Here is a 21,636-nt window from a genome sequence, read left to right as displayed (position 1 = left end):
GAAAACGTTCGAAAAACTTTTCTTCGAGAACTTCTACCGCGTAACTTACTACTTACCTTGGCAGCGATCGCCCGGACAGTCCTCAACTTCCCACAGTCGTTTCGTCGGGCATATCGGCTCGTCGACGCGGAACAAACTTTTTCCAGTTACTTCTCGAATCGCTCGAGTCCAACCGTTAGATTATTCTTCGTTTTCCTTTTTACTAGTCAGCGATCTTGCGAAAAGTCGAATCAGGACCTTTTATTATCCGTCTTTTCCGTCCTTCCTTTGTCTTTGGACGGAAATCTTTGGAGAATTCGGAATTATTTGAAAAATTCTCTTCTCAGATAGAACATTCCGTTTCTAAATACGAAAACATTTCTCGTTTTTTGTTTCTCATCTATGTTTTTCGCGATATTCGGATTTTTTCGTCCCTTTCAATATACAGTCGATCAACAATCTACCTTGCAACGACTTCGCCCTTCGCCACCTCCTCTCAGATGCGATCGAGGAGCCCGGAGCCTGTTTGTCGTTTACATTGATCCACGAACACGACCCTGTCATCTGTTACTCATCTCGCGACGTCAAGCGGTCGATTCAATCGGAGAGATCCATCCCCAAACAATCATCTACTTCACCAAACTCGTATTTCTCGTTAATATACACGAGCCACACTGTAAAAGATGCGAAATTTCTTGAAGAATCATTTCCGTATGTCCGTGCAAGTGGGGAGAGCCAGGGAGAGACGGGGAGATCCGGGGAGAGCCAAGGGAGATCCAACGTAGTTTCCTCGTTAAAAAACTGATTTCAGAAGCTTGCCACGTTGTTGCACGCTGCTCGCAGCATCCTCTGCCAATGATGGTCGCATGTTCGACCCACGATGAAGCTTTTATTCTCGCGTTTTCGCGGGGGAAATTCGACGATCGGTTGAATCCAATCAGTTGATCTTATCGCGAACCCGATATCGACGCGATTCTATAGGTCGAATGGAATTGTATTTTCGCTACGACTGAACGGCGTTCGTCGAGTGCCGTGGAAACTGTCTGCCGTCCATGAACAGCGTCGCCGGCACGGACGCACCCCGTAGAAGAGTGCACAACGCGCAAACGTAGTCGAAATGGGATATCGTGCGTCGGCGCAGCCTCGTGCGGTCCGTTCGCCGCATGAAGGAACTCCGCAGCCCCGTTCCAACTTACCTCTCCTGCCACTTCCATCCCTCTAATATCATCCCCCACTATCATCACGATTTCTCCGGATAGATTGTCTTCTGCGGGCAATGGGTCGTCGAAGGCCGAGGCCACGAGTCTTGGTTCTTCCGTTTAAGGGTTTTTGGAGGTTAGGTTCGGATTTCAGCGATTGTGTATCGTATGGAGATTTTAATAGGTGAAATTCGTTAAAAGTTTGGTTTAAAAAGTTGGTAATAAAATTTCATCAGTTGATATAACAATAATAATAATAATAATAATAATGTTATTCTTACTTTTATTCGGAGATATCTTAATAACGAGTTGTTTTCGATTTCAGAGATTCAATCTTTTTGACTTAGTATCTTTTTAAGAAATTTAGATCATTATTATTGTTCATATTTGTTTAGAGTTTGAAAAAAAATTTCATATAATGTGTGTGTTTTTAACTTATTTAATTAGCAAAATGTAATAGTAATCAGAAAATATTCTATATAGGAAAACATTCATGTTTTCAAAAAGTTTGCATACTCAACAATAATTTATCCGCCAACTCTTTACTTTTTACTTTTCTAGCAACTAATTGATCATGATCCGCACGGAATTCAAAGTTTCAAAGTGTAAAGTTCTAACGAAGATCTAAATTAGATTTGTGAAAGGAACTTTAGTAAACGTCGAAAAATCTATAAAAAAAAGAATCTCGAAAATAATTGACCTTACTTGCGCAAACTTCCATTTCTTGCGATAATTCTTTAAGAAGTTTTCTCTACATTTTTCACTTATTTTCTATTTAAGTTCACATTCTCAAATGTTATTTTACCTTATTATAAATTATAAATTACTTATTATCTTTCTTATCAAATTTTATATATCAACGATCGTGACAAATATCTTATTTGCCCTGTTAAAAAATAAAGAGATAATAACAAAATCGATGACAATCGCTGTTGTATTAAACTGGAAGAAGAGAGTTGAAGAATTAATTGTTGAAAAAATGGGGCGAACGAAAAAAGTTTCCGCCGAAATATAACGTCCTGTAATACAAGGTAATTCTCTATTTTCCTCTTTTTCTCTCCGTTCCAAGTGCCTACATGGTGTTTTTTCCTTTTCTTTCTTTTTTTTTCCTTTTTTTTTATTTTTTTTTTCTTCTCAACGAAGCTAGGCGTTGGAATTTCAAAGAACTCGTCTTTGTACCTTCGACGATTGTGGTCCCTTTATTTTCTATCCCTTTCATGCTCTCCACCCTTTCAAATTTTTTTCCGGAGGGGGAGTAAGGATGGGAAGAGGGGAAAAGAGAAAGATAGAAGAAAGGAAAACGAAAATCACCTTTTCCGTTCCCTGTTTGCGTAACAGACGTCGCGTCAATCTTCCCGATAGAATCATAATTTTCGCGCCGCATCTCTCTTCACTGGCAAATTCCCTCCATTCAACAACCATGAATTTCAACAATTCCAACCACTTTTGCGATTTTGTTTGTTACAAATTCCATTTCGGCCTATTCTTTTCCCCAATTCTTTTTCGAACGAGATACATTGTTTTTGTATCATAAATTGAAGGCTCCTTGAAGGAAACATTTGTAAATGCCAAAAGATAAATTTTTCAGAAAAAAGAAGAGATTTGCCTGATTTTAAGTTATTTGATTTTTTTTTTTGATCATAAAATATTTTTGTATTAATATTATAGAAATTCAAGAAGAAATTATATCTAATATTTGTAATATAAATAATAATTGTAATATAAATCTTGTATGTGTCTTTTAATTGTTGGATTTGTGTATCTTTTAATATTTCTTTAAAAGAGATATCTTTGTTCAGAAAAATGAAACATTCTTGTTCGGTAAGTAGCCTAAGACTTTTTACGTATCACTCGTTCATTAAGCCTCTCGAATATTGTGTGGATATACGTACTTATGTGTACAGCGATAGTAGAATATCCTCTTGAAACGGTGGACCGCTTTCTCTGAAAGCTTATGCTTATTTTCCTCGACAGAGTTACTGTATGCTCGTCCTAAAGATGCACTAATACCTAATTCCTTCGAAGAAGAGTTTCGTAGTTGGCGTTAAAGCGACTCCACCCGGGGCTATGTCTCCTCCAAAGCAGTCTTTAATAGCCGAAAAAGACGACGTTGTCTAACGAAAGTTCGTGATATTCGCTGATTCGTCTGCAATTCTCGAGACATCGTTTCAAAATCTTTTTTTTTTCTTTTTCTTTCTTTCCTTGGAAAATAGGAAAGTTTATTCGAATCGAGACTTTCCACTGACCACTTTCTTGGTACTTAACCTCTTAAAAGTTCGTTAAATTTGATGAAAGTATGTTAAAAAAAGAAAAAAAAATTTTCTTCTCAAAAAATTATATTTCGATTATCTTTACCTTATCTTTTTAAAAATAAATTTATGGATTTATAAATTTTAAAAAGTGATATATATATATCTTTTTTTAATATATTTTTTTTATATAATATGCTTTTTATTTCTAATTATCTATTATCTTTTCTATCTTCTTGCTTAGTTATATTAAAACACGAAATGCACAACCTAAAAATTATATTATAATGTTATAAAAGTATACTTTTAGATTGGAAAAAAATATTCGATCGTAAAAATTGACAAAGCCCATAATATTATAATTTTAAATAAACTCCAATGAAATATTAGTTACCTGTCATTAGCAATCTAATTCGATAAAAACATAAAGCAGCAGTTATAAAAAAATTTCTGATAATGGATATTTCATCGTTCGAAGGAAATGAAAGCGATGTATTTAAAAGCGTAAACGAGAGTCTAACCTCGATCTTTCGGCGCGCTAAATTCCCTCCGATCGATCGTTTTCACGCCTCCATTATATTTCCTCTCGAAAGAAGACTTCATTTTTCACCCTATCTATCTACTTTTTTGCCCATCCTTTATCTATTCCGCGAGTCGTCCCAGACGGAAACAACTTCTCTCCCCGTTTGACAACCACCATCAACCGGAAGACGATGGTATTTTTTCGAAAATACCGCGCACATCTATCGCATTTATCGCGTAGCAGGAATTTCCGCCGATTTTCTTTACCGGCGAGATTAAAGCATAAACCAAATTACACGGAATGCTTTGTTAAGATTGTCACTTTCTTGTAAGCTCGATTCAGGTCGTGAATTGTACGAAAAAAGAATTTTATAAAAATCTTTTCTATTTATTTAATTCGATTACTTTTTGTGACTGAGTTTTTTTACAGTTTTTACATAATTTTTTGTCATCTTAAATGTTTAAAGACGTTTATCAGTGCTTCTCGATAAGTGAAAAATTTAGAAAAGAAATAAGTCATTATAAATTGTATTTTTATATCTTCTTTTTTTTAAATAAAATTTTTAAAAAATTATACGCCAGATGATTTTCATTATAAAGTTGTTTAAATTACGTTTCTCGATATTTATAATATTATCATAAAATTAATATATTAAAAAAAATTAATATTTATTCCTATTATTGAAATTGTCAAGAACTTCTTTAATCCTTTCCCATTTTCCAAATCGCGAAATTTCCAGTATTTTAGTATTTTTAAAAATATATTCGATATTTTTCTCTTTAAATTTCGTTCGGGCACCGCGTTATCCACGAAAAGCAATCCCAAATCAGAATTGGTTCCGACGTAAGGATGGATCATGAATAAAATGAGGAGGAATTCGACTTACCGGATGTTGCAGAAGCGCAGAAACGTGGCTGAGGCTCGTTATGGTCACCTGTCGCATCGGAATATATATTTAACGGTACGCACGAATGCGCGCACCTTTGCGATCACTTCTTCTTGCATCAGGTTGAAGCACATTGCGATCAACGCCATACCTAAAAATTATCCCTATATTAATATAGAATGAAACGAGTAATAAAATTACGAGTACCATAATTTTAATGCTTCACTCGTATATAGAAAGGTAAAAATTAGCTTCCAAGAAATTCGAAAATTAATACGATTTCTTTATCCTCTATAAAAGTGATCACCAATACGTCGATCAATTATAATATTCAATTGGAAATTTCATTTTTATTTCATATTATTTATTCACTTCAAACTTGATTCACTTTGAAAGGGAAGCCTAAAAACGTTTATTCTCCTCTTTTGACTTATTTTGATTGATTGCTGGTTTTATAAAATTACCATCTGACCACTTATCGCACAATTTCAGAAGAAACACCCCGATATTCGTGATGCACACATTCGACAACACTAGAATGTCATAAAATAGCCGTCAATTCTATGCGCTACTGGAAAAAGCGCCGCTTCAAAGGATTCGAGGCGTCGTCGCATAAACGTCAATCAAAAAAAATCGAATTTCCCTTTCCTCTCGACCACGGTACGAGGTAAACCTCGACAGGTGAAGAGAGAGAGAGAAAGATACCGGGCCGGTTGTCAAACTTTTGTCTCGACACGTACGAAGTGGCGCACGGTTAAAAAGCGATCGATCCTCCTGACCCTTGACACGCTTCGCGACACTTTAGAACCCCCGATTCATTAACCACGGCGGAAGTGCGCACCACGCTCGTGTTATCATTCCAACAACTGAGGAATTTTATAGAAATTGGAGATAAAATAAAAATAATTTCGAGAATTTTTGAGAATCGAGAGTTTAATCTCTCAAACATCCTGAGAATTTTTATTTTTATTTATTATTGTTATTTTTTTTAATAAGAAATATTTCTTTTGAATAATTATAAGTAAATAATTATAATAACTAAAAAGTTGAATTTTGAAATTAAAGAAATTTTTTTTTTATATATATTTTGAATTCATGTGAATTTCGATTGGAAATATATAACTGAACAATGTCGAAATTTTACTTCTCTTCATTTCATAGTTGAAAATTTTTTTTCATTATGAATTTTTATATAAATAATTGAGAATACTCGATAATTTTATCCGATCGAATAATTCGAACTAAAAATTGAAATAATTTCTCAGGAATTTCTCATTGTTAATTTTTATTACAATTTCTTTTACTTTCTTTACTTTATTGTAAACTTAGAAAAATTAAAAAAAATCATAAATTCTTCTAATTTCTAGAATCGAAACTAAAGAATTCACTCTTCTTAATTCTCAGACAAATTTTAGAATAGCTTTAGATTTTTTTCAAAATATTATTCGATATATGAAATATATCAAATTTACACGGTATCACAAAATACATGCGTATAGAAATTTAATCGTTGAATAGTTATTGTTTGAAGTGGATATTTCGTACAGTTGGACGAATTAAAGCTGTCGAGCTCTTTGAAAACGATCAAGTCTGGGCACGCAACATCGTGTTCCATCGGAAATCCACGGCGATCCAATTGTCGCTCTGCCAAAGAAACAATTACGATCTCGGTTTCGGTGTTCGTCCACTGAAAATTCGGCTCGTACACGTGTATCCGTGTTTCGTGCATCGATAAATTTTGATCTTCACCGATTTTTTATTTTATCTCCTTTCTTTTTCCACCAAGTTTTTAGTTTTAATACGATTAAAAGAATAGGATATAAATAAAGATACTATAATATCCATGAATATTTTGCGCTTCTTTGCACATATCGTACGCCTTCTATAAATTTTTGTATTGTTTGAATTTTGTATAAATTCTCTGTACTCGCAGTCTAACGATAAATTAATTAATAAACAAATAATTATTCGATCGATTTTTCGATTAAAAATTTGATTAAACAAAAAAAGATCCTTCAATTAACTTGTGAATCATTTTCATTGGACTGTGACTTAACACTGATTATCTCTGTATATCTCTTAATTTATAGACCTAAATCATCACGAGCTAATATAAAACAGAATAGAAATTTACGGGATGGAATAAAATTAATCAACGAGTTTCAACAATGGTACAAACGAAAAACAAATGGCAAATTGCTAGAAGCATTCTATGGTCATAAAATCATGAAAAAAAGAGTAAATAAAAAAAGGATAGCGCATCTAATGAAATACGAATGGAAATATGAATGTCGTAAATAAAAATAAAAATTATATATCCGGAGAATAAAAGGATCGGCAAAAAAGAAAATGAAAAGCGATAAAAAATCATTACGATCTATCAATCACATCGAGAAATCAAAGATCAATTTCTATTTTCAACGTGATCGAGCCTGACACAATGATAAATCATGGGAACAACGAGGGCACTGTCGGAATCATGGATCCGAAATTCGATGATCGGTTGTAACGCGTTTATTTATAGAGAGTAGGAAAATAGAAACACGATTTCTTCGAGGTTTGGGACTTCGTTGTCGCGTCCACGATATAATCACGAATTATTAATTAACTCCAGTCAAGATTTTCGCGATAGGATTTCGGCACGATTTAACCACCTAATATACAAGGTTTTGCACGAGATACCCTCGACGCGTGTTAAGGATCTGTGCACATGGGATGCTTTAAGTGGCAGGGGAAGGGGAGTGATTCTTTCGTGGGGGGAAAAATAGGTCGAATGCGTGGAGCAGAATTTTTGCGGATAAGGCCTTATTTTCGAGAACGATTATTTTTTTTGGGGAGGAGAGGGAATTTAATTATTTATTTATTTTGAAAATTTTATGGGAAAGAAAGATTATCTCGAGGATTATTTTTGATATTTAAAAAAAATTTTAAATGCGACGGGTGTTGTTAAGGGCTCGCGTGGAGAAAATAGCCTATTGTGGGTGATGCGCAAGAGTGGTTCGCTTTAAGTGGTAGAAAAAGGGGTGATTCTTCGTGAGAAAATAGGTCGGATGTGTGGAATGGAATTTTTGCGCATGAGGCCTTATTTCTCGGAGAAATTACTTCGAAAATTTTTATTTTTTTTTTGTAGAGGAGGCAAAAAATTTTAATATTCGCAAAATTAGAAACATAATATTGTTCTTAATTACTCGTATGATACGAAAATATGGAATGAAATTTTTACGGATAAATAATTAAAAAAAAAAAAAAAAGAAAAATTACTTCGTAAGCTTAATGAGTGCATTTCATTAAAAATCAGAGAGGAAGAAAGAGAGAGAAAAACGAAGGCTGAAAAATGGATCTCTGTAGGGAATTTGAAACATTAAACGTCAAATCCGATAAAACTGTAAGATCAGTCGCCACTCACCAAGCATTAGATACATGGAGCAGAAGATGAAGGATAAATCGAGACCCTGGGCCGCGTAGATTTTGTCACCTGGCACGATGTCGCCGAAACCTATGGTCGACAAGGAGACGAAGCAGAAATAAGAACCGTCCAACATATTCCAGTCTTCCCATTCGGAGAATAAAATGGCTCCGCCCCAAATATACCTGAAACGTTTCTCGAAGAAATGACACGGTCATTCCTGATATGACGCGAGATTCTCCTTATTTCAAAAATTGATAAATAAAAAGGTTACGAGATTATCTTTTATTTATTAATCTTTTTTTGTGACACAGAAACGTCTATTTCTATTGAAATAGTATTTATAATTTTAATTAAAAAATATCAATCACGGATAAAAATTACAATTAAAAGTCTATTGTGAAAACGACAATGAAATTTTCTTTTTAAAGAGTATTAAAAATAACGTGAAATGAAAGTTTCAAAAATAAATTGTTCTCCAGATTTGTAATTTGATCCATATTTAAAAATAACAGTTAAAAATAATAAATGGTTCATTCACGATTTCTATATTCAATTTTCCTTATGATAAGTTTTCTTCTCTGTGAATGAATTTTCATTTCCAATACTGTCGGTTGTTTATTTTTAAGTAAAAGAAAAAAAAACAAGAAATAAACTTTCGTTTCATTGGATGATATTTCCGTGTAAAAACTTAAGAAACATTATATAATATGTCAAATATAGAGAGTGACTTCGTGTATTGATTCTCGCTGTATTTAAATTATTTCTGATAATTCGACGATAAAACACGATTTATTGGTTTTCGAACAAAAGTTCATTAATTTCGAATTTATTATATTTTATACATATATATGTATAACCGTAGAACCATAATTCATACACTTGAATTATTTCATGATCGAACGATCGAAATTATTATGAATAAAATACTAATGAATTTATATTCTACACGCGAATGTTTCTTATGAACAAAAATAAAATAAATTACAATGTAAATAAAAAAAAAAATAAAAATATTTTTATCGAAAAATATAATTTTCATATTAAAATTTAATCTAAATTTTAAAAGATGTAAAATTTATGAAGAATTATTTACAGAACACGTAATAACGGAAAATTTTTATATTTCAAAGTATATAACGTAACGTACCATATAATTATAATTTAATAGAAAATAATGACACTCACCCGACCATTATGGCGATGCAGAGCGTCAAAGGCACTGTAACACGTTGTGGATCGTAACTCTCGTCATCTTCTTTCGATTCATCATTCTCTATCGAAACTTCCTTATCTACACTAATCGAGTCAATCTCCTTTCCATGCATGTCAACCATCTATTGACAAAAACTTCGTAATTTATCGTAAAATTTTATAATGGAAAATGCAACTTGTGTAATAATTTTTAAATTAATTTTTTGAATATTTTTATAATTATTCTTTATCCTGAAATTCGAGTTAAAAAAACTCTATATATTGACTTTAATTTATTTTAGATAATTAAATTATTTGAAGATATAATTTTTAAAAATTTTTTATGATATAGGAAATACTTTTTTTCAAAATAAATATAAATCTTTTGATAAACAGGAAAACATCTTGTAATAGATTGTAAATTAAATTCAATGAAATTTTAAAAAACTTACTTGCCAATGATTTCTCCTTATATCGACACCATTTTGCAAACTTCCTCTTGATGCTATTTCTATTGGTCTTCTGCGACATCTTTAAAAGAAAAAGAATTAATTATAAAAAATAATAAGATCATTCAAAATGTAAAAAAAAAAAGAATTTCTGTTTCAAATTTTATTAATTGTTAAATATTGTAAAAACAATAGTTTTAACTTCGTCATCTTTCCGTAACCATCTACGACAAATAGAAATGGGCGAAATAGGAAGAGAGCTTACTTGCACAGGCAGCAGCGAGCATAGGTCCATTTGAAGCTCTTTGCGAGAATGTCACCGATGTTGCTTAGATAGAGCAAGAAAAGTGGCAGGCCTATTATGGCATATACTATGGTCACTACTTTGCCCCATTTCGTCTTTGGACAAATGTTTCCGTAACCTGTGAACCGAATCAGTTCCCATTTTCTTCATTTCTTTCTCTCTACAAAAAAGAGCTTACAATATCTAGTGAATTTTTTTTTATTTTTTATCTTACACATTTTACGCTTTCCGTAAAAATATTTAAATAACGAATGAGATGAACGTTAATTTTTCTTACAAACAAGAATTTTAACATCAAGAAGATATTCCTTTTCTACAAAATAAATTTTCTCTCATTCGCGATCGTGAAAAATTCGTTGTCACTGTCATCAATCTATAATAAAAAAAAAAAATTCAACTTCAAAGCATTAATCTGGCCTTTCTAGAAGAAGATCCTATTCCTAAAAATCAAAAACAAATAAAAAAAAAAAGAGATTCAATGTGAAAACAAACTTTCTCTCATCCACAGTTCGGAAAAATTTTTCTACCATCGTCATCCCCGTCAAGCATTTTAATTAAAATCCCCCTGCATCAGCGGTCATCAGTCACTGGGGTAAAGTTGAACGACTATGAAAAGAAAGGAATGCCTGATCGAGCATGTTCTCGCGAGGGCACGATATTAATTACTTAATCAACTATAAGTTTACGTCGACCGTTCGACACCCGCCGCGCATCGCATAAAAAGATCGGCAAGAGGGAGGAAAATTCATCGGCTCGGTTGAAAAGTTGGGAACGATATTGTCCGAGATATTACTCGATCGAGTTTTTTTTTTTTTCTTTTTTCTCCAAGAGTAACTGCACGATCGTTCCAGGAGTGTTGTTCTATCGAATTATGGATCGTATTCGAGGGGTTTACGAAGGCGGAAAGGAGCGTGAATATCGAGGACCGGCTGTTAAAATTGTTTACCGCCCTTTCTCGCGCCGGGTTCCGGCGACTGCCGGATTTCTGCTTCCGCTTTTCAAACTTGCTCGAATAACTCATTCTTCGTGGAACAATAGTCTCGAAGAGGCTGAATTTTTCTGGTGAACGCTGTTAAGCTTTTGCTTCCTACTCCCTTTTGTAAATCTGTATATAACCCGAGTTAAGATGAGAATAATAAATGTGAGATTTAGGAAACTAATATATCTATATCTATTAAAATAATCGAGAAACGACTAGTTCGTTCGTTAATTGATTTTATATACATGGGATATACAGCGATAAAAAAATGCAAAAAAAAAAAAAAAAAAGAAAAAATAGGTTCGTTCTACAAGATAGGAGTCTCTTGAAAGAATACTTTTTCGAAAAAATCGTTTGAATTTAAATCAACGGTCCACCGCGTACTCAAGCTCGGATATCGGAAACCCGAAAGCCTCTGATGGCTCGTACGATGTTAAACAAATCATCGTGCCGTGAATTGTCGATAAATTATAATAAAGCGGTTCGGAACATAAATAATCCAGAGGCCTGGAAATTCCGGCTTTATTGGCCTTTCCTGCGCTTTCGATATTTCCATTTCTACGCACACGTTTCGCACTAATATGACATACTAAACGACAGAAAGATAGATAAAAAAAAAGAAGAAAAAACAAGGAAAGGAAAAGAGAATTGAGAGAAAATCGTGGAATAGAAAAAAGAGGGAGAAAAAAGAAATGGATATATAAAAAAAGGAAAAAAAAAGACGCGGCGAAATATATTCTGTCGAAGCTTTGTTAATAGAGGCAATCCAATGGTAGTTGGAAAAATTTAAAGGAACAAGAAAGGAAGAAAGAATGGAAACTGTCGACAACGCATCACTTATTCAGTGTTCACCGATTTTTAAATCGTATATTCGCATCGACGAGCTTTCCGCCTATTCTTCTTCATTTTTATTTTTTTTCGATTTCGACGGACTTCCATAAAACAAGGATATTTAATACTTATGAATGTGACACTGTTTCAGCCATTCTTATTATTCATCGATTCAATTTTATGACGTTTCGTCATATTGATTTTCACAGGTTCTCAAAAGTTTCTTGATAAAGATACTTAAAGAAACTATATATTTTTTTTACTTAGAAATACGATACTCTCCTGGAAAATATGAGTATTCTCTTTTGTAAAATATTTAAAGTTTTTACATTTGGAGAGATTAATGATTTTGTTCGTGTTATTTCTGCTTGGTTTGTAAGTTAGTTTTTCGATTTATTACGAACGAGAGGAAGAAAAAACATAATAAAAAAATAATAGGAACATAATGTGTGCTCGTTTCTGATCTTTTTTATGCTCATAAACATTCGAAGTAATTAATTTTCAAATTAATTTAAACGCCGTACTCGTAATCAATAGGATTGAAAGGGGGGAATGAACACGGAAGATCGGTTTCTCGTCATGCATGCATGAACGAGAATCGAGAGAACGCGAAAGTTCACGTGAATTATTAATAAATTGCTAGGCAAATAAAGTGGTCCGTCCACGAATTATCGGGGATACCGCTATTAATCTAGATAATTGATTGGTCGGTCCACAGCGAAATTATCAGTTCGTAGTGTAACGATCTCGTGTCCCATCGGCCTACCAAGACACATCGGTTCCAGGTATTTTCCGTTAATCGCCAATAATTCCTTGGCGTCGCGTTACACTGCCACTAATGTCCCCGATCCGTCAATGATCGCCACGCCACGTTGATTACGCGGATCTTCGATGATTTATGTGCTATCGGTCCACGATACTTCCGACTATCTCTTTGCGACACGATCCCCTAATTCGAATTTCATTTTTGACTAATGGAATTCATCGGGATGCGCGAGAGAACGAATTTCTTGTATTTCTTGCGAGGAGAAAGGGGATCAATTATATCGCTCAATTATATACGTTTATTAAATATTTTATTGATCGATTATATATGCGAAACTTACGTATCAAATATTCGATTATAATTGAACTATTCAATAATTTCATGCAGATATTCGACCACGATAAATTATTCGTATATCCAACTTCTCCAATGTAATATGATATTCTCACATAATCCAATTTTAAGTACATCCAAGTTCAATTATCCATCTATTCAAATAATATTAATAGTCAATCATTCCTATAAAATACCTGGTACTTTTAAAATCATAGGATATTCCATCCTTTGGAATAAAACGACAAATCCTCTTAGATCCTTCCCGAATATTTCCAAAGTCAAGAAGAAAATTAAAATTCTATTATAGTTCCCTCAAGAGATAATAACAATTTTGAGCATCACTCTCCATAGTCTTATTCCTCGAACTATTATCACCTTACGCCAATTTCTTCCCCTTCAACGATCAAATTCGCGCAGCTTCGAATTTTCTCGCGTCCCAAAAGCGGTTACCATTAAGCTACGGTCGGCTCGCGAATCGATCTGCCTGTCGACTAGCCGACCCTTTTAGGCTGATGCTGCTGGCCTGTAATCACGGTTGAGATAAAGTGGATAGCAGGGGGTGTCTCGTCTCGAATCCAGAAGAGGGTGATAGCACATGGGAGGGAGGGAGCCCCGGAATTAATTAAAAGGTGGCGTACGCGCGCGCGCGCGCCTACACCTGCATTCTTCTATCCGTGCTAAAAATTCGCGTCGTTAATTCCCTCTATCCGCCAACGACCCTCGATTTACTTTGTCTAAAAAAAGAAATATCACGGATGACGTTACGCGTGGAAAAAGAAGCGAAGATGGCCGATTACGGCGAGCTTTCAACGTACGATTTTTCTTCACGAAATAAATCATATAACTACTTCTACTATTATTGATGAGGATTAAATGGCTATTATAAAGAGATTTTAACGTCTAAATAGGTTTTATGTTTTATAAGAATACGCATAAAGAGAGGAGAAGTCGAATAACTCGTACGTTTATAAATTAGAAATCGTATAATATCAAGAGAAACAAATATTTTTTTATTGAATAAACTAGATCTATTGAATCTTTGAAATTTGTGTGTTTTTATATTGAAATTTGAAGAAACAATTAATTCCTGAAAGAAAATTTTCTACGAAATTTAACATATAAATTACGTGAAAACAACATGTTACGGATTTATCCTATAAATCGTAAATCTAGGGATCCCTAGCGATATTGTACGAGTTTGCACAGGTTTCTTCTATCATCTACCAGAATTTTTCCGCTCAAGAATGATTTATACGTTGGATAAAGGCGCGTTCGTTATCGATATCGCTGTTTCTTTCGATTTCGATCTCTCTGTCCCACTTTCCTATGCGATACACGGAATTTATTACGTTTTTGCTATTCCAGCCCCATTTCCATCGTCCACGTTTCATCTTGCTTAGCTTGCGGAAACGTACAGACAGCTTATTAGAGGTTCAGTGATTTAAGATCGCGTCGTATCGGTTCTGGATGTTGTTTATATGTTGAACGGTGAGAGGATCATCGGAATTTGAGATTGTTCCAAGGTTTTTGCTCGTGGATTTTCGAACGTATCGGACAGGCTGTCGTTGGGTCGGCCTAAACACGTCCTTCGGAAACGCGGTCAACGATGAATCGGAAATTAATTGACTCATATTCGAGGCAAGATCATCGAGCGAAGGCCGAACGAAGAGTCGATTTCCGTCACATAGGTGACGCGAAAGATATTTTGTTGCCTAAATATTCCTCTAAGATCTGAATTTAAATATCGTTCGGAAAAAAAATGAAAAATGAAGACGTCTTGTCGAAGTGAGAATATTTCTCTCAAAATGATATTTCGAAAGGGAAGATGTTTCTTTTCAGAAAAATGAAAATTCTTTTCGAAAAGTCTCTCTTCCATTCTTGTCGCAAGAAGGAAACAAATATAAAAGAGACTTTTATATTTATTCCAAAGAAGAAACGCGAAGAAAATTTTTATTTCGCGGAGAAAGGGGATCAAATGAAAACTCTTTCGCTAAAAAAAATTGAAATTAAAGAATTTAAAAAACGTTTATTTAGAAAGAAATTATTTATTTTGAAAAAGAAGCGCGAAATCCTTTTGTACTAAATAAATATATATAAGAGCTTTTAAAGAAATTTTAAAATTTATCTTTTTACTTCAAAATCGACGAAGAAACCAAAGAGAAAGGAAAAAAATATATCTTTCACTTATATTAAAACGAAAAAGCCAAAAGGAATCATTTATTTCAAAAGAAAAACTGTAAAATCGTGTATTTCCTTTATATTTAAACAATTATTTCTCCCCTCTGAATTAAAAAAAATTATCTCTTTACTTATTATAATACCACTCGTACAAATAAAAGTGAGATAAGTATGTTTCATCGATGGAACGATTTGATTTATACGCGCTTGAGACGGTCAACGATCGGTGATTTTGGGATATTTTTAACGACGACCATCTTTCTCTCTCTCTCTCCTCTTTCTCGACTAAGAGGGTTTCAGTTAAGATAATAGTAGGATGAAAGTTTAACGGTTTAAAGGAGAGGACTGTGTGTACCCAAATGATCGAACGACGCGCAATTTCTGTAACGAGGGACAAACTTGCAGTTAAACTCAAGACCAAGTCCCTCGTGTAAACCAGTCCGTCTCGTTATCGAGTTCATCCTTTAAACTCGCCCGACAATTGGCGCCGAATACCCTTTTTCGTATAATTAATCGCATAGCTAAAACGGATCTTGCCACTTTTATTTTAGTATTCCTGTTTCGATCGTACTCCAACAAACGATTATGATCTCTAGTAGAACGTTTTTTTCAGACATGAAGTGAGATATGTTTTATATCGCCGTTTGAGAACGGAAAAGAACTTGAAAAAGTTGCATGAAACGTTAAATATGAATTTATGGATGGATATATGAATATAATTGGGTTACTTTAATTTTTAACATTAATACATAATTGATATAATGTATGTATATACTTATTTCGTCTCGATATCGATTTAAAAATTCTGAGAAATTTAAAATTTATGATAGCATTTTTATATTCGGATAAAAAATGGTAAAATTATAGATAAAAATGAAAATATAAATGGTTAAATTCTATTCAATTTCAATTTGCATATTAATGATTCTATTCTTCTAAAATATACATGTAAGATTAAAATATGAAATTAAAGTTAAAATAAAATTAGATACAAAAATAAAATCGTGTAATATTAAATTTCCTATATATGATATATGATGTATGATAAAATAGATGTAAAAATCATTTAACTGATCACACGATATTTGCATCTATTTATCCATTTTCAAGAATAATTCTTGAGAATCGTTTTACTTCGAATGTATCAATCTTAATCTTTTTTTTTTAAATTTGCATACACGCAATTCTATTATAAATTCCAATTAAATAATAACAAATTAAAATTTAATTTTTAAAGAAACACATGTTTCTGTAAAAATTTTTACTGACTTTAATAAAAGAATTCCTGGATTGGACGTTTTATCTGGACCCGAGAAATCAACGAATTAATTAATCGACGACGATACATAGTGTCGATCGGAAGATCGATTAAGATCAACGTCCCCTCGAGTAGGTCCGTTAATCTCAGGAGGTCGACCAATCCGGTGGCTCAGTCTCGGCCGTTAATTAATTTCCGGCTTAACGAACTCCCCCGCGTATGATTCGTGGCTTGTCGCCTCGTGCAAGTACGAAAATCGTTTTTCACCGATGTTCACGCGATCCGATATCGAGGAGATGCGAAACTGTGTAATTAACTTCTTCAGAGTTTTCACCTTTTTTGCCTTGAATTTCCTCCGCATTAAGACGTTTGAACGAGTATCGGATTCAAAGAAAATACGTTCAAGGATAACGTTAAGTGTTAAGTGCTTTTTCAGGGAGAGAATAATAATTTGGTGAAAGAATATTTGGTAAATTTAATATAATGGAATGATGATTTAACAGGTTTACGCATTACGAAAACAGTTTTATATTTTTATGCTCATTTTTATCCAATTAATAATAGAGAAAAATATATATATATATATATATATATATATACGAATTCATTTCATTTAAGCGTTTTCTAAAATCTCTACACGATATGCCTATCTTTATGGATATACATCAATTTGACGCTTGATCGTAGAGATAGATATAAGAGAAATGTCTTTAAACATTAGTGTTTAAGGGAGAAAAATTGAATTGAATATATTTAAATATTTTTTATCATCTGGTATATATAATTTTATATATTATAATATAATTTTTGACATAAATCTTTCTTATTCTTTTTCGTATCTAAAAAAAATAAAGAAATAATTTTTCTACAATCAAAATAACAAATAAAAATATCACGTTACAGCAATAATTATAGAAAGTGGAATTAAAACTAAATACACAACTACGATATAGCTTTTAAATTTCACAAAATCTCACACTGATTAAAATAAACCCTTAGCCTCACGCTATCATTTGAAATTTGTCCAGATTTCAACCTCTAAGATCCTACATTACCTAATGAGAACGTGTAGGTACGTAAAAAAAAAAAACAACTTCGTCTGCTTTTAAAAAATAAATAAATGAGAAAAAGAGAAATGAAATAACAGAAAATACTCGTTGCACAGATCCACAGATCCTAACTTAATTTCATCCCATTCCCACAAGGGAGCTCGTAGATTTTTCGAGCAAATCGCAGCTCTCTACGTGTTTCCCTTCCTATTCCCTTCATGGAATTTTGAAAACACGTTCCTCCACCTCGAGTCGACGACGACAACGACGGCTGCGTTCCAAACGTTAAAGGCCACTCGTGTTTCCTCTTTTCGGCATTAACCATTCTTTTTGCAAGCTGGTTAACGTCTCGCTTCGTCCCGACGCGAAACATTAAACTTTGTCAAGGGAAAACTACCGTGTCACGCGAATGTTTCCAACTTCTTTTTTCTTCCCTCCCCTCCTCTTCCATCTTCTTTCGTTTTTTCCTTTTTTCTTTCGGTTTTTTCTCGTTCAGAATCGTGTCCACGATTTTCTTGTAACGTTAGGGAACCGCGATTATGCAAAACGCGAGAAGCGTGAAAAAATTGAACTTGATAAGCTTAGTTTCGGGTTTATGTTGTACGTATTCCCCTGATTTATGATGACGTTTGCGAGGGGGAGGGGGTGAGGGGATTAATGCTTATATAATGTTGAGATGCGTTGAAAAATATAAAAATATTGGAGTGTTTGCAATGAAAAAATGGATAAGCTGGGATTGCTCTTATTTATAATCTCTCATTCTTTTAGATATATGTTTTTATTGAAATGTTAAAAATGAGAGAATTCAGAATTTTTAAACGTATATAAAGAATTAGAATGAAAATTAGTTTTGCGTTTTTTTTTAAATTATGATTTAATTTATTGTGGTGGTGAAAAAAATATGTGATATGATTAAATAAAAATTAAGATATTTGGGATGCGAAAAAAGAATTTAATATTTAAAATAATATTTTTCAAAAACGTTCGATTAAAAATCGAATTATTTTCTTATTTATTTATATAAAAAAATTATAATTATTTCGTTATTTTCTTGAAAATAAGTTGCAAAAAATTGAACAAAGAATGAAAATTTCGTATTATAAATCTATCTTGCCCTCCCATTCACAATAATACAAGCAATTGAATCAAAATAAAACTTTTATGTGATACAAATTTAATCATTTTTTTTAATGAATTATTTTTTTCAACCAGCATTGTTTTCCAGCATTGTTTTTCAACCAACAAAGCTTTTACGCGATAGAGAATTTCGTTATATTTTTAATATCAATTCTTTCTTGCAACCAAACCACAAAAAACCAAGCGAAAAAAAAAAGAAAATTTCGATAGTAGTTTTACAAGCTTCTTTTTCCTTCTTCTTTTTTTATCCCTTTGAATTTATTCCTTTCTTCTTTCGAATTAAAAAATATCGAATGAAAAATTGAAGTTTTACAAATATACGAACAGAAATATGAATAGAAATTTTTCTCGTTTGTTTTGTATCCGAAATTTTTCGACGAAATTGCAAAAAATTAAACGATAAAAGAAGTCAGAAGAAAATAAATTTGGTTATAAAAATAAAAATAATAAACTCACCGATCGTGGTAATCACAGTAAGGGAATAGAGAAACGCCCCGGCGAAGCTCCATCTTTTATTTTCTTCAGCGCCATCGTAGCCATTTTTTATAGCCGTTACCATTTTCTTCTGATAATTCTCGAGGATCGCCTTCACTTTCGCTTTCCAGATTCTCTCGGAAAACACATTCTCCTTTACGAACACGCGATAGAAATACGATAAAAACTATCCAACTTTTAAACTCGAAAAGTTTACGAATAAATTATAGGGAAAGGTTTTAAGTTTTAACATCGGCCATGATAATTTATTATTAAAATTGGTATTCTAAAATTCAGTAATCTAATTATTATCGTCTAATATTCAAACTTTAATTAATTCTTCTAATAATATAATCCTTAATTTAATCATTCTCAACTGTCTAAGAATATTTCAAGAGATTTTTCTTCTCATCCCTAAAATTTATTAATTCTTAAATAGATACTTAATTCAAATAAAACCGGACGTAAAATTTTCTTTAATATCTAAAAAAAGAAAAAAAGAGTAATAAAGTTCAAATTTTACGATCGTACGTGTTATAAACATTATAAACACTTGTGGACACAAATTCTTTTTCGACTTTTCGAAAAAATAATAAATTAAAAATAAAATATATAAAATGTAAAAAAAAAAAAAGAGTTTTGAGAATCATTAAAAATCATCGTTGCGCGCGACTATTACGTATAATCGTGAAACTTAAACCAATAATAAAGAAAGCACTATCGATAAAACAAAATGTGATAGAAAAAAAGAAAAAAAAATAGGTGGAACGGCTTGTCAATATCGGGAAACGAGAAACGGTCCACTTTTTACACGACAATAGTAGATAAAATAGTAAATAAAAATGTTCACCTTAGAGGTAAGTTCCCAGAGAGTGGCAGCTGTCACATTTCTCAGCCTGATCACGTCTCCAACTATGTCCAGGTTGTTTCTACCTTCGATATGGGTGAAGAGGAAGGCACCGGCTATAGTGTAACCGACCACCAAGCATACTATGCCAACATTGCTGAAGAGGAAAGCGATCAGAGCCCTGGTCCAGTCCACGATCCTCTCACCCCAAGGTTTCCGCCTCCGTTTTCTTCGCTTTCCGCCGCGGACCCGATAACTTTCACGCTGCCAGTTTCTATTGGAAGTCGAATACCTTCGCACGTTGAATTCTCGATCCCCTTCCATCATTCATCCGGCACTCGATTGCTCAAGATATCGTTCGCCCTTTTTCTTTTCTTATTTCTTTTCTTCACGCTCTGTACACCATTTTATCCGTTTCTGACTTTATCCGAACTGTTGGAAAGTGATCCTAGCGTTGAGTTATTCTTCATGATCGCGTATGTGGTTAATTGCTGAAATTCGCAAGAGATTTTTAGCGAGTAAAATTCAATTTAGATCTTTTTTCTTTTTGTGTACTTTAGTTTCCTTTTAGTTTTCTTTTTAGATTTAATTTAGATTTAGTGAGTGTCGCGTATGGTAAAATATTAATGCATTATTTTTTTTTCTTTCTTTTTAACGTAAACTCCGTAATTTGGGTTTCTTAAACGCGTAATTTTAAATTTTAATCGATAATGTAATCAGAAACTTTTATTAAAATTTAATCTATAGGTTTTTTTCCTTTCTAAAACTTTGTTTTTCATTTTTAATATTAACGTGTTATATAATAATTTATACGTATACATTCAGGGAAGAAATGTTGAAATTTGATCTTCTTTTTTTATCTTCTGTATTATACATTATATATGTCTTTTTTATCCTTTGATTTGCAGTGATATGTATATAGAGATTTAATTTAGGATTTAAGATAATTGCATTTTTACATCATATCTATAATTTTTTGACATTCCTTCTTACGAATCTATTTCTATAAAATTGTAATTAAAGATTTCTTAAATATAATCTTACAATTTTACAATAACATTATTCGTGTATCGATTAATTAAAATTTCCAGCATATTTTCTAATTAACTTAACGTAACGTAATTAACTTTAAACTCTCATCTTAGAAAATAAAAAAAAGCAAAAAGGTTTTTTCGCTTCAAAATTTTTCCTAAAATATTTCTCGAAGACCGTGAACCGTAATAGGATCTAACGAACAAGGTTGAAGAGGGTCGATAAAGTCGTCCATTCCGAAATTGCTAAGAGGTCGGTTTGTAGAGTTAACGAACCGAAAGCGAATTTAACAAAACTCGCGAGAAGAGGCGTAATTTCGTAGTTCCTTATGTAATGACGTCGATCATTTGTCGCGGTTGGACGAAAGATGTAATACGCATGAAATTCAGCTGAACGTACGAATATATTTCTGGTAACTGTCGTAAAATAAAAAAAGAGTCTAGGTATATACGTGTCGACTATGAACTCGCGTCTATCCCTTTTCATTCGTTTGTAACGTGAACGTGACTCTATGTTATGACGTTCTTCCGAGTTCTAGCAAGTTATACGATATTATCTTT

The 21,636-nt window shown here is 32.8% G+C and overlaps 1 protein-coding gene across 1 annotated transcript; it reads right to left on the bottom strand.

Annotated features, from left to right (window-relative positions):
• Positions 1 to 186: 186 nt before the first annotated feature.
• LOC107992610 (potassium channel subfamily K member 18-like) lies at positions 187 to 20,414 on the bottom strand. The gene is made up of 8 exons (XM_062078340.1): positions 20,048 to 20,414; positions 19,180 to 19,351; positions 10,151 to 10,307; positions 9,889 to 9,967; positions 9,431 to 9,579; positions 8,243 to 8,427; positions 4,837 to 4,987; positions 187 to 3,697 (listed from the first exon to the last, which is right to left on the bottom strand). The coding sequence occupies exons 1-7, from the start codon at positions 20,369 to 20,371 to the stop codon at positions 4,881 to 4,883; spliced, it is 1,173 nt and encodes a 390-aa protein (XP_061934324.1). The 5' UTR covers positions 20,372 to 20,414; the 3' UTR covers positions 187 to 3,697; positions 4,837 to 4,880.
• Between the last annotated feature and the right edge of the window lie 1,222 nt (positions 20,415 to 21,636).

Source organism: Apis cerana, linkage group LG8, assembly GCF_029169275.1.
Source record: "Apis cerana isolate GH-2021 linkage group LG8, AcerK_1.0, whole genome shotgun sequence".
NCBI lineage: Eukaryota > Metazoa > Arthropoda > Insecta > Hymenoptera > Apidae > Apis > Apis cerana.
This window is presented reverse-complemented; position numbering and strand designations above follow the sequence as displayed.

Bases quoted from the DNA above. Each gene is read 5' to 3' on its own strand.
- LOC107992610 (XM_062078340.1), bottom strand. From the start codon at position 20,371: ATGATGGAAGGGGATCGAGAATTCAACGTGCGAAGGTATTCGACTTCC. The intron at 19,352-20,047 runs GTGAACATTTTT...GTGTTCGTAAAG, and splicing joins TCTGGGAACTTACCTCTAAG to GAGAATGTGTTTTCCGAGAG. The intron at 4,988-8,242 runs GTGAGTGGCGAC...GATAATTTTTAG, and splicing joins CTCCATGTATCTAATGCTTG to GTATGGCGTTGATCGCAATG.